The 14183-nt window shown below is 35.6% G+C and overlaps 1 protein-coding gene across 1 annotated transcript; it reads left to right on the top strand.

The window, feature by feature from the left end:
- Nucleotides 1-2445: 2445 nt before the first annotated feature.
- On the top strand, nucleotides 2446-13627 carry pank4 (pantothenate kinase 4 (inactive)). The gene is made up of 10 exons (XM_048172786.1): nucleotides 2446-2633; nucleotides 6324-6436; nucleotides 6673-6760; nucleotides 7000-7151; nucleotides 7264-7319; nucleotides 8294-8343; nucleotides 10115-10219; nucleotides 10320-10420; nucleotides 11318-11386; nucleotides 11493-13627. The coding sequence occupies exons 1-10, from the start codon at nucleotides 2484-2486 to the stop codon at nucleotides 11719-11721; spliced, it is 1113 nt and encodes a 370-aa protein (XP_048028743.1). The 5' UTR covers nucleotides 2446-2483; the 3' UTR covers nucleotides 11722-13627.
- The last annotated feature ends 556 nt before the right edge of the window (nucleotides 13628-14183 follow it).

Here is a 14183-nt window from a genome sequence, read left to right as displayed (position 1 = left end):
ATAAAAAAAGAATGCAATAATTTACAAATCTCATAAACGTATATTTTATTCACAATAGAATATAGATAACATATCAAATGTTGAAAGTGACATTTTGAAATGTCATGCCAAATATTGGCACATTTTTGGATTTCATGAGAGCTACACATTCCAATAAAGTTGGGACAGGTAGCAATAAGAGGCTGGAAAAGTTAAATGTACATATAAGGAACAGCTGGAGGACCAATTTGCAACTTATTAGGTCAATTGGCAACATGATTGGGTATAAAAAGAGCCTCTCAGAGTGGCAGTGTCTCTCAGAAGTCAAGATGGGCAGAGGATCACAAATTCCCCCAATGCTGCGGCGAAAAATAGTGGAGCAATATCAGAAAGGAGTTTCTCAGAGAAAAATTGCAAAGAGTTTGATGTTATCATCATCTACAGTGCATAATATCATCCAAAGATTCAGAGAATCTGGAACAATCTCTGTGCGTAAGGGTCAAGGCTGGAAAACCATACTGGATGCCCGTGATCTTCGGGCCCTTAGACGGCACTGCATCACATACAGGAATGGTACTGTAATGGAAATCACAACATGGGCTCAGGAATACTTCCAGAAAACACTGTCAGTGAACACAATACACCGACATTTTGGCAGTTAGAAATACATGCTCATTTTTAATATTATTTTAAGGTAGAATTAAATGAACTACTCAGCATTTTGTTCGGTACCCCCTTTTGTCACCTCACGTACCCCCAAGGGGTACGTGTACCCCAGTTTGGGAACCACTGAATTACAACATCATGGCTGCGTAGAAGAAGGATCCGGGTACTGAAATGGCCAGCCTGCAGTCCAGATCTTTCACCCATAGAAAACATTTGGCGCATCATAAAGAGGAAGATGTGACAAAGAAGACCTAAGACAGTTGAGCAACTAGAAGCCTGTATTAGACAAGAATGGGACAACATTCCTATTCCTAAACGTGAGCAACTTGTCTCCTCAGTCCCCAGACGTTTGCAGACTGTTATAAAAAGAAGAGGGGATGCCACACAGTGGTAAACATGGCCATGTCCCAACTTTTTGAGATGTGTTGATGCCATGAAATTTAAAATCAACTTATTTTTCCCTTAAAATGATACATTTTTCTCAGTTTAAACATATGATATGTCATCTGTTGTATTCTGAATAAAATATTGAAATTTGAAACTTCCACATCACTGCATTCTGTTTTTATTCACAATTTGTACAGTGTCCCAACTTTTTTGGAATCGTGTTTGTATGTGTGTGCTGCCATGGATATTATTCAGTGTGATGCATTTGTTTTTCATAAGTGCACCTTAACTAGTAGTATATAAGAACTCTCCATATTGTATGTTTGACAGTTACTGCTGTGGTAAAATGTGTCATAAAGGTGGCAATTTTGATCACACTGTTAGGACCTGTTCACACAGAATGTGTTTTTGCACTTTTTTTATGTTTTAACTCAAACATGTGCTAGATGGATGTCTTTGACTATTGCGCCACTTGTCATCGCTGCTTTTTCAGTGTTGCATGCATGAGTGTCATGTTTTTAAGATGCCGAGCCGAGTTCAGCTTTTAAACATGTTTCAAGACACTGCCTTCTTTTCCATTTAGCAGCACTGTGGCTCTGAATTTGTATACTTTTTTTGTGTTGTTCTGGTGAATGGGTTACAACCACAAATAACAGTTGAGTAGGGCTTGTAAATGGTGCTGCAGAGATGAGCGCTCTATTTACCTGGTTTTGGCCTATTTTTGTAGGCAAAGCCAGGAAACAAGTTAGCATTTATAGCTTTCCAGTTCCATCGTCCTGAAGACAATGTTGTTGTTTTTTAATGGGTGTTTGGTTAAAGGGCCTGAAATAAGGTTTGATCAAGATATTTTCACATTTTGTTCTACAACATAAACTACATCAGCAATACCCCCTTGTGAATTTTTTTTTTTTTTTTTAAAGCTTTTACTTGTCTTGAGCTGGTGGCTAAATGGGACTATGGAGGTTGTTGAGGACACAAGTCAGCACGAAACAGAAGTTGCAATAGTCTTTTCTTCCTGGAGGGGAAGTTATTTTGATTAAAGATTATGAGGGCACATTCATTTAAAAAAAAACACAATGATGGGCATGGATAATTATTTATAATAAATACTGCAATATTAAAAAAAAAAAAAAAAAAAATTCAATTTTGATTTTGTCGTGACTTTAAACATCACACTGAACAGGAAAACTCGTTTGCTTTCACAGCCTTGTGTTTTATAATCATGCTCTTGCAAACTATTCTAAGTCAGACTTTCAGATAAATGTTTTTTTTTTTATTTTATTTTTTTAATTAAAGACTGAAAGAGTTGTTGGAAGCTGTTTTAACCTCTTCTTGGTGTCAACAGCATTTCTGCTGATGATGTATTGCAGTTCCTTTGCAGATGAATACACAAATTGCCATTTTAGCATTGTGGGTACTTACTCCTCTTCCTTCATTGTCTTCAGTTTGACATGTTGGAGATGGACCGCCTGGAGAGGCAGCTCGTGAACCTCCCCCTGCTGCAGGACCCAACCTCTTATATCCCAGACACAGTGGACTTGACTGAGGATGCTTTGGCTCGGGAGTACTGGCTCTTCTGCTTTGAGGAGGCATTGGATGGGGTGAGGCTTTCAGACTAATTTGCTATGTTAACTTGTTAGAAAATAAGTTTACAAGTCTCACATCTCAGCCTGAAGTCCATTCAATTTTTTGTGGCTTATTCTGACAAAAACAACCAACTGTGATTTTCTGACCGTCTTGTAAAATGATTAACAATGTGTTTAATCTGAAACAATAATTGACCAGTATGGGGAAAAATAGCATAGCAGTTTCCTTCTATGAACAATGTACAGAAAAGTGACTATGCCGGTCCTGTTTATACCTGTATGTGCCGGGTAGGTGTGTCTCTGGCCAGTGAGATTTACATGCGATCTCGATTGGCTCGTTTTGTACCACTCGGAGTTGATTGGGCTCCCAGGTGAGACCCCATTACGTCAGTATCGGCGTGACGTCTCCATTCCCTCCTTCAGGGAACAATAGTAACCTAGACGTTCATGTAACTTTTAGTGTAACTTTCTAGTGTTCAAAATTTTTTGTAGTATATGCAAAACGCGTCCTCGTCTCGCCCATATAAACAATGATACCCGTAAAACAGTATATTTTTCTTTATAGAAAATAGCTGTGAAGTTTCCAAGCAAAGAAACGTTTTTGTTCAGCAGTAGTGGCCATGCAATGAGTTTGCAGCTTAAGAGTGGATCCATGTGGATGCTGCACACTGGTGGTGGTTGAGGAGAGACCCCCTGATATGATTGTAAAGCGCTTTGGGTTAGGGCTGCACGATTAATCGCATGCGATTGTCATGCGTGTCTCATCAGTAAAGCCGGTTCTGTGATTAGCGGTAAATGTCCATCACCTGCTTTCAAATGGATCGGCACTTAATATACAGAGCCGTAGTTCGCGAACAAGCTACGCAATATCGCGTTCATAATCGAAGGCGATTCATCTGTGATTATGAACGCGATATTGCGTAGCTTGTCCGCGAACTACGGCTCTGTATATTAAGTGCCGCTCCATTTGAAAGCAGGTGATGGACATTTACCGCTAATCACAGAACCGGCTTTACTGACGAGACACGCATGACAATCTCATGCGATTAATCGTGCAGCCCTACTTTGGGTGTACATTAGTACATAAGAATGTTCTATATAAATGCCTCATTCATTCATTCACTCACTCACACTAAGCACAGTTCCCTTGTACCGAGCCCGAGCATGATTGTCCCCAACACAATAGTAGCTGTTTTGTGCTTTGGCACAGTTAGCGATCACACTGAATACACACCATGCCTTCGGCATACCTCGCCCAGGCATGGTACGGAGCGATCAAGCTAGTCAAATGACGCATGTAATAAATTAATGTTCATATAATTTAAAATTGAATCACTGTCAAATCACAATTAATTTGATTCTTAGCTTTTTAAATCGACCGTTATTGACAGAAACAAACAGTTGACGATTCAAAAATCCATGTTTCAAGATCGATTCATATACATTGTCAGGATTTGTAATTGATGCATTGAGAAAACAAGTGAATTGTTACACCGCTAGAAAACACTTAAATGCCATCGTACATTTTCACTGTCCTGTGTATGCCATGTGCAATGACGCCTGCAATTGGCTTTGTATTTTGCTTCAACCATGAAGACTTATGCAAGTTTATATATTGTTTGATGTTGTGTGTCCTTGTGTATAATTGGTAGCAAGTGGAATAAAGCTGTCTCCAGAGAACAAAATTCCATTGCGAATATGTGGGGAGCAAAAAAAATCTAAATTTAGAATTTTTCAGAATTGTTGAAGAGAGAATCATGATGCAATCATGTGATAAATCGTATGATATGAATATAAATCGTATATATATAAATCGTGTGATATGTAGTTATCATATCTACATACCTCTATGTAGATATGTAGTTCCTCCACAGAATTGCTATGTGTTTCCTGAAAGTATAGAGCTAGCCATTATGATTGGATTTCTATACTTACTAATTGGGAAGACTCTAATCCAAAGCAACTTGTAGATGAAATGTATACCTTGCATTCACTAAGTGTGTTCATTGGAATTGAAGCTGTGACATTTGTGTCATTTGCGTCATGCTCTGTAGCACTTTGGTGGCTTGCAGTCAGAGGCTGAGATTAGAAGGGTCAGGTTTGCTGTACACTATATATTTTTTTATTGATTCAGTAATTGTCAGTAAATTTCATAGCTTCTGTTCCAGCAGTATTCAAATGGCGGACCACGGTACGGTTCTGGTCCCCGGCTTGGTTCCATCCGGACCTTGGGCATAATTGTGCCATTATACTATTTATACAGATTAAAGTGAGCAACGCGTAAAAACAATGGTGCAGTTCACACCACAAGTGGTCAGGGTCATTTATGATAATGATCTTTCGGCACCACATCCTCTAATATTTTTATCTAGAGCCAAACACCCTTCATTCAAGCCCTTTCTGCTCTGTGTGCATTGCTTCTCTCTCCCACTAAAGACATATTGTGCCACATTGAAAGCTGCAGATGACATGGTTATTTTAACAGTAGCAGAAACATGGTGAGCAACAAAACAGATACTTTTGCAAAAATGCTGCAGAAGAAGAAAATGCAGCAAATTATTTTTCTTTTCTTTTTTTTGCCATACATTTAGCATCATTAATCAGCATATTAAGAGCATTTCATAATAATGTTATAATTTGGAACATTATTTAGAGATGGCAAACGGAAGACAAAACACTTTGAAATTACTAGTTAACTTTTTGTGCTCATGAGAGTTTTGATTATTAGATTATGTACATTGTTTTAGTATTTTATTACTTTGAGCAAAATATAAAAATGGTCCAGACTTTTCTTAAGAGCTAAAGCCTGCACCCCCAGTATGTTTTCTCAGTCCCAAGGCCTTCTGTGTGTTGTTTACGTAGATGTCTAAAAAAAAAAAAAAAAAAAAAAAGAATAATAATAAAGGGCCTGATCTTACCTTTTTATATTCATATTCAGTTGGGAGTAATTAAATGTACTTTTTTGTTTTTGGTAAATATTGGTTAAAAATTCTTAAACATTACTGCTTAGGCTTGGGGATTCTCATCTTTGATGACTATTTTGAATGTTTAGGATTTTTTCTTTTACAGAGTTCTATGGCTTCCCCGATGGAAATGTATAACTGTTCTAAAAAAGTATTGTCCAGACCTCCACTGGGATAGAAATATAGAGACCGGACCTCTTGGAATTGAATACCCCTGAGTTGCTACCCCACTGGAATGATGGTCAAATACTCCTTAAACTGATGTTTCCATTAGTGTTTTATTCGTGACACTCATGTAGACACCGTAAGAGTTACAGCAAACCCCAAAAAAACCAAAAACAAACTCTGAATAACTCCTACACAATAACCAACATCAAAAATAAAACGATACAATTACAAAATGATAGACATTAAACTCATTTATCGTTATAACCCTCAAGTGGGATGCACAAAAATGCAATGGGGAGAGAAAACCGTCATGGATTTTTAGGCTGTGTCCTTCACATCACACACACACACACCTGGTGGAAATGGGTCGCGCTTTATACAGTACAAATGTTGCACGTCAAGTCCGTATCAAAATAAAAGTCCTTCAAGGCAGCTTAGTACAAATAAATCAATACAGACTATAAACTCTCCTTTGTAAATTAGCGGTCCATTACACCCTGTTCTATTCTTATATCTCTCTCATATCCTAAACTTATATCCACATGTTACTGACTTAATTTTGTTTTTTAACAAGGTGGTGAAGCGAGCCGTGGCTAGCCAGAAAGACCAACCAGAGGCTGTGGAGAGGGCAGAGAAGTTTCGTCAGAAATACCGTCACAAACTCCAGACCCTCCGGCACCAGCCTTTGTAAGGCCACCATTAACCTTCAGCCTCTGCCATGACTCATCATGGGTTCATTCTTCAGCTTGACTGATATATCTGTGGCTTAATATTCAACAAGATCTTAGTAGTGATTAGGATGTTTTATGAGTTACAGTCTTGTAGTGTGTGTGTGTGTGTGTGTGTGTGTGTGTGCGCGCTTGAGTGTTGCTGGATGAGTGTTTCTCTCTTCTAATGTAGCTTGCCTCTCCTCTCATCTCTAGTGCTTATGGATCCCTCACCGTCAGAAGTCTTTTAGACACAAGAGAACACTGTTTAAACGAGTTCAACTTTCCTGACCCCTACTCTAAGGTTTACATTGAATCATCCTTCACCTTGCCTGTGGTGCTTCAAATTACACCAGTTCCCCACAATCTCTTATTTAAAACCTTGTAAACATATTTTATCTGTTATGAGATTGTTTCAATATCTATCTCTGTGCATCTGTTTGTCTATTTTCCATTGGTTAAACCATTGTTTATGTTGAGTGTTTTTTGTTAGTAGTCAACGGAGAATTATCTAACAGTCTGATTCTCTTTTTTTCCTTGCAGATCAAGCAGAAAGAGAATGACATGGCCCTGAAATACTATCTAAAGGTGGTGAAGTCAGTAGAGGAGCTGAGCTGGGAGCAAAGACAGTTCACTTTGGTCAAAGGCCTCCTGGCCGGCAACGTTTTCGACTGGGGAGCCAAAGCCGTGTCAGAGTGAGTGTACTAACAAATATGCTAGGAGAAGATGTTTTTTTTTTTTTTTTTTAGATTTTTTTTGTTTGGGGAATGTTCTTACTTTTTTTTTTTTTTTTTTTTTTTTTTTCAGCGTGCTTGAATCAGATCCAGACTTTGGGTTTGAACAAGCAAAACAACAACTACAAGGTATGAAAACTTTTAAACTTTCATATAATAATGATAAAATGTTATATTACAAATTATTTTTTTGTCTGATAAGTGATAAACACTTTTATGTTTGTACACTACTGGACAAAACTTTAGAATAATTGGAATTTATTTGATCAAAAATACACTAAAAACAATAATATTATTACAACATTATTATTAAATATTATTACAATTCAAAAGAACTGTTGTCTATTTTAAGACTGTTGTCTGTTTTTAGCCACAAAAATATTTTCAGTGCAGGAAAAACCCTGATCATTACTCCAGTCTTCAGTGTCACATGATCCTTCAGAAATCATTCTAATATGCTGATTTGGTCAAGAAACATTTTTTATTATCAGTGTTGAAACCAGTTTAACTGCTTAATATTTTTGTTATGTACTACCATTCAAAAGGTAAGATTTTTTTTTTTTTTTTAAATGTGTCCTTGCTGAATAAAAGTATTTTCTTTCTTTTCTTTAAAAAAAAAAGAGATTAATACTTTATTTCAGCAAGGAGGCATTAAAATGATCAAAAGTGACAAAGAAATTAATAAACTTTTCTCTTTCAAAATGAATGCTTTTCTATTCAATGTTCTATTCATTAAAGAATCTTGAAAAAATGTATATGTTTTATGTTATGTTTTCCACATAAATATAAAACTGTTATCAACATTGTTAATAATTGAGCACCAATAATAACTGATAACAATTGAGCACCAAATCAGCATGTTTGAATTATTTCTGAAGGATTGTGTGACACTGAAGACTGGAGTAATGACTGATGAAATTTCATTTTTGCCATCACAGGAATAATTATATTAAAATATGTTAAAATAGAATATATTAAATAGAATAGAATAGAAATATATTAAAGTAGAAAACAGTTATTTTAAATTGTAATCCTATTTATAGTATTATTGTTTCTACTGTATTTTTTGATACCTTTTTAAGTTTTATATTTTATATTCCCAGAGAGGCCATGGCTTGTGGATGCCTACAACCAATGGATTGAGAGAATGAAGGTCAGATCTTAAATCGACAATGACTTTAAAGTCTCTCAAATGCCATATTGAACTTTATAGTTAGCTGCACTAAAACACTGTGTTCACACAAGGTGTGATATAATAGTATCTCTTCATTTTTAATGAGCACTTTTGTCCATTAAAAAAACAAAAAATAAAAAAAAAACTGCAACAGGACATTTGGTCTTATTTACACATAGTTGTGTGTACTGTAAAATCTGCACAGGAATCAGGATTGATTTAAATCAAGCTAAAATGTATTCTAAATGTACACATGTTCCCTGGGGCCTTTTTAAAAAAATAATTAAGAGCAAGTAATTTTTATGACATATATAATTACAAATCAAATAAGTAGTATGTTAAGTTGTACTACAAAGGTTTTTTGAGTAACAATAAATGAAAAAAAAAAAAAGTATGTTAATAAATTGTTGCAGGCACGAACTCCCTCATTTAGAATAATCTGTATTAGAGGTTGACTGATAATGGATCTTGTCGATACCAACTAAAGTTAGATAACAGGCCATTAACCAGTTAGTTGAATAATATTTTTTTTATTACTTGTATGAATTAAAACTTCCCACACAAAATGCTATTATTTAATTATAAAAAAAAAAAACTGCTTCACTACTCACCATAGGGGCCAATCCCACAGAAATGGCCATGCACCTACAGAAAAACACGAGATATTCTCCATTCATTTTATCTAATCAAAAAAAAAGAAAAAAAAAAAGATTGAGATTCGGGAATGTGTTTTAGTTTGGTTGGTAATTATAGGCGGAGGGTGAACCAACTCCAGGGTATGGCGAAGGAGATGCGCTTCCCCTTTAAAAACACAAAACCGCACAATCTAACCGCACACACCACTGTTAATTGTAATACTGTATACTGTATGCAGGATTTGGCATGGCAGAAAGTGTGCAAGGAGTGCTCCCTTTTATAATCACTAATAAGCTGTCACTCTTCTTAGCTCATTGCAGTCTCACAAAGTTCTGTTATAATCAATGAAGCTGACTACACATTGAATCTCTTATTTACATAATTGTTCTTTTATAATGAGAGGATTTGTGGGCCTGCAAAACTCCCATTGCCATTGCGTTCAAGAAATTAATAGATATGTTTGTGATTGGCTACATTGCTCAACACTGCAAAATGTTGTAAATAGAAACCTTTGAGATACACACTGGATCGTTTGATAAATCTGGTTCACCAGTATGCTATTATTATGGAGAAAACTGATCCTAGACCAAAAACAAAGACTCTAAAAGCAATCAGAAGCAGCAAGAGGCAGTGGTTTGAGTAATAAAATTCCATCTAGTCTGTCTTTACCCTGGCAGGGGACCCACCCTCAGAAACATAAATCGGTGCTTATGCTACTGACATACTCAGGGTTGCCAAGTAGGCTACTTAGTTGGCTACTTTTTAAACCGTTGCTGCAGATTTATTTCCCCCACTCTGTGGGCTAAAGTTTTGACATATCGCATAAATTATATTTGACTGAAATGCTTGTATTGAAATATTTTATATTCTACTAATGATAAGGTAATTTGGCTACTTTTGGGCTATTTTTGATTGGCCATTGGGCTAGTTTTGTTACATAGACCTGGCAACCCTGTTCATTGTCGATATGGGATATGGAAATAAAATCATGTCATGTCTTTTTAAATGTAAATTTTAAGTGTAAATTTGAAAATGTAATATTTGGCATGTTAAACAATCTATGAGGTCTTCCTGGTCTTGATTGAACGCTGTGCCTGCTGGCTTTCTCTTACAGGGTCCTCCTCATAAATGTGCATTGTTTTTCGTAGATAATAGTGGAATAGACATTATTCTCGGGGTTTTCCCTTTCATTAGAGAACTCCTCATCAGAGGCACAGAGGTAAGTCAACAACAATGTCTCAGAAGAAAATTGTTATTGTTGGCTCTTCTCAATGTGTTCTTTGAGTTTTATTTACACATGTGAGCACGTTGGCTTTTAGGTTGTGCTTGCCAGTAACTCAGGCCCTGCCCTAAATGATGTCACTAACAGCGAGCTGCAGATCTTAACTGAGAGAATAGCTGCCATGGACCCTGTCATTCAGTGAGTTCTCACCCTTATTACCTGTGGTGAAAAGGTTCCCTTAAAAAATGATTACTTTTTTTGGTAAACCTGAGTGTAGATAATGTAACATGAGAATAGCAGCCAGTCTTTGTGCACATCAATAGAAAGAGTTTGTGTACTATATGTCCGTGCCCTCTGTCTCAAGTCACTTGTCATTGAGCTAATTTGTGACAAACCAGTTTATGAGCACTAAAGATACCCATAGTATTTTTTCTTTTTTTAATATAAATGTTTTACTATGAACTAGCTAGGCTTTTTAAAAAGGCTTAAAAATTTGAATTGGAAGTGTTCCTTGGATTATCTTTTTTGATTTAATTTTATCCTTACCAAAAAAGCACCTTTTTACAGAACTTCAATAATAACATAGAGATGTTCTATCAAATGTTAAATTATTAGTTATTAATATTAATTGAAAAATGTACATTTTTAACAGTAATTTTACAGTGTGGTGCATTTTGCTCCAGCATCTTGACATATAATAGTCAGAAAATCTAATTTATTTAAATGGAACAGTTTATTGACCCTTTAGACAAAATCTCTCTCTCTTTTTTTTTTTTTTTTTTTTATAATATATGAGACATCATGCTTCTATGGCTCATATGATATAGTATGATGTGAGATTATAGAGCTCATAAAAATAATTGAGATTTTATAACAGTATAGCAGAATACTTGCATAAAATATAAGTTTACTTGCTAAAAAATGTATACAACAGGATTTCAGCAAAGTTTTGATCATGTTGATAATTTAGAGGCTTTAGGAGTTTGTGAATCAAATATGATACAGTAGGCTTTAAAAGGTTGAAGCTTATTAAAATGTGATAAAGAGGTTTCTTTGAAAAACGTTAACCCTTATGTTTCCATTTTCCTTTTTCAGGACTGCACTCAAAGAGGACAGACTTGCTTTGGTGCAGAATGGTTCTAGTTCTCCTTGTTTAGACCTGAGGTATTATATTCCCCCCCACAATAGGCCTATATGTTTTCAGTTGTTGGAGTGTAACAGAATTACTGCTTAAAACCATGTCCTCTCCCTTTATTTTTTCATTCTTTAGTCGCCTGGACAAAGTCCTGGCCACAGTTGTCAGGGAGCGGGGCACAGATCTGGTGATCATTGAAGGTATGGGTCGGGCCATCCACACAAACTACTACGCCATGCTCAGCTGTGAAAGTCTTAAACTAGCTGTAATAAAGAACTCCTGGCTGGCCGAGCGTCTTGGAGGCAAGATCTTCAGTGTAGTCTTCAAGTATGAGGTCCCTTCTAAATCTCGAGGGCATCATTAGAGAAATAAAGAGGTTTTGGGGGAAAAATGGCTAGCTCCAAAAGGAAGGAGCACTATTTGGTCTTCTGTGCTTCTTCCTGAGATTGACATAATGATTGTATTTGAGGTTTTCTTTTGCTTTTGCTTCCTTTTTTTTTTAAATCAAAAACAATAATAAAGGGGTGGTCATGTGTGCCTGCTCTGAAATTGAATGTGCACGTCTGCTGTAGCCTCCCTCATAACAATTGGATGACAGCTGTAGGGGCTTTTTTCTTTTGAGATTGAATTTTATTGTTCTCAGACCAGATTCTTTTGCTAAAGGTTTCTCCGTTGGATTCAGGATGGATTTGCAATGACAAATATAATATTTTATGAACAGTTTTGAATTAGCCCTAATCCTGTTGGATTTAACAATATATTTAAATGTATAAACCTCTGTTAATTAAATATGGTTCTTTTTTTTGAAACATTGATAAAAATCACAAAGAATGGCTTTTTTATTTCATTGCAGACTTATTTAGAAGTCTTTTTATTGAACACTTTTTTTTTTTTTTGTTTTTTTTGTTTTTTTGTCAAGCAATCTGGTTTCAAACGGAACTGGTATGTTCTAATTATTTCACTCACTGCTTTTGTTACTGCCATACTGATTCATATCTCATTCAGCTGGCATTGTCTTTTAATGGCTAGCACCTCTGTTCCCATGACAACATTTTGTAGCGACAATGATTTTGTATTGTTTTAATACATTAGCAGTGGCGACCCAACTGAAGTTAATATCAAAAGCTTCTTGCACAAAATGGCATGCTCGACTTGGTTCTTGGAAAAACTAAGTAACAATTTATGGATTCTGATTTTTTGTTTTGTTTTTGTTTTTTGTTTTTTGGCCACTTTCTGAATATGATAGATAAAATGGTTTAAATATAAATTGGCACAAGACAACACATTTTTTAATGAGTTGTGCATCCAATAACACTAGGTGTCAGTGTTGTATTATAATTAGTCCTAAACAAATACCTTTCTTGATAAAGACAAATGCTAATGTAGAAGACTTTCAGGATTCTCTCTTTTTTTTAATTTAATTTATCAGCCATTGATTAGGAGAAAAAATGACAGGGAACAGAGTCTGCAGTGCCTGCTTCAGATATTGCGTCATTATACTGTACTGCATTTGTCCTCAAATCTGATGCAGCTCTCGCTTTCTACCGTCTGTGGAAATCTTTGTAATATAAAATCAGGGTTCTACAGCACAGCATTGCCTCACTATCACAGCTTTTTCTGAATGGGAGCGAGCGACAGAGTTTGTGTATGCGAAATAGAAAAATCCATTCATGTTTTTTAAGATAAACTATAACACAATCATTAGTTTGTGGGCACTAAATGTTAAAAGCACAGTATTTCAGGGATATGTTACAGAGCAATTGTTTTTTTGTTTTCATTCTGATTGATTGGTTGGTTCTCTCAATATATCTTATGTGTTTATGCATTATTTACATGTGTGGCCCAAAAAAAACCTAAAATGTGTCATGAATTGCATACAAATTGACAAGCCATGTTGTATTTTAAGCGCAGTATGTACGGCCATCATTCTGACTAAAGGTTTTGGACTGATGGTCTAGAATGTGACACGTTCAGGAGTCAGTCGGGTGGTAGCTTTATAATATGCTCATCACAGACGTTGTGAAAACAAGGATCTCTCTCAGCCTAAAGCTCTTTGTACTGTCCATATTTATCATCTGGCCAAAGGCTAACTTACTTTACTAATGCATTGTGAGATTTTGTAAAATCTAGTGTAAATATAACGTAAACTTGTACATAAAAATGTACTGTTTATTTGCATATCTTGATGCATTCTTGATATTTCAGAAAATTATACTCACTTGACAATCATATGTAATTCTGTCAAATATATTTTACACTGTCTTCACTCAGTTTGGGTCTCTTTAATTTCTACATTTGTATTTGCAAAAATAAAATTTGTCCCTCTTTAGTATGGACCAGTCACCAAGGACTTCAACGGTTATATATTTTTACAATTAACATTAAAGTGTTAACAATAAATTTTACTTAAAATGTGATCTATTTCTAAATTAAACATATTCTGTGAGGAAAAAAAGCAATCAGGATTTTATTCATCGATCTCTATTATGAGAGGTGATTGGAATGAATAGTTGAAAATAGGTGACATCGACTAAAAATAAAAAGTTTTCTCAAAGATAGAGCACTGGTGAAATATCCAAACTATAATGAAATATCTCATCGGAAGCCACAGATATGTTTAAATGGCTGCTAGTAGAAAAAGATGCTCTTATGTATTCAAAATGGTGTAATTACCACATCTGCCACCAGGGGCTTGCTGTAACAAGCTAACCAGCAAAATCTCAACCTCTTGACCTGGACTGCCTCGTGTATCACATGACCAGCCGAGTAATATTTATTTTAGCTTAGTAACCATCCTACAGACACATTTAATAAATAAATGAATCA

The sequence above is a fragment of the Megalobrama amblycephala genome, linkage group LG21, assembly GCF_018812025.1.
Source record: "Megalobrama amblycephala isolate DHTTF-2021 linkage group LG21, ASM1881202v1, whole genome shotgun sequence".
NCBI lineage: Eukaryota > Metazoa > Chordata > Actinopteri > Cypriniformes > Xenocyprididae > Megalobrama > Megalobrama amblycephala.
Note: the sequence above shows the minus strand (reverse complement) of the source record. Positions and strands in the feature narration are given on the sequence as shown.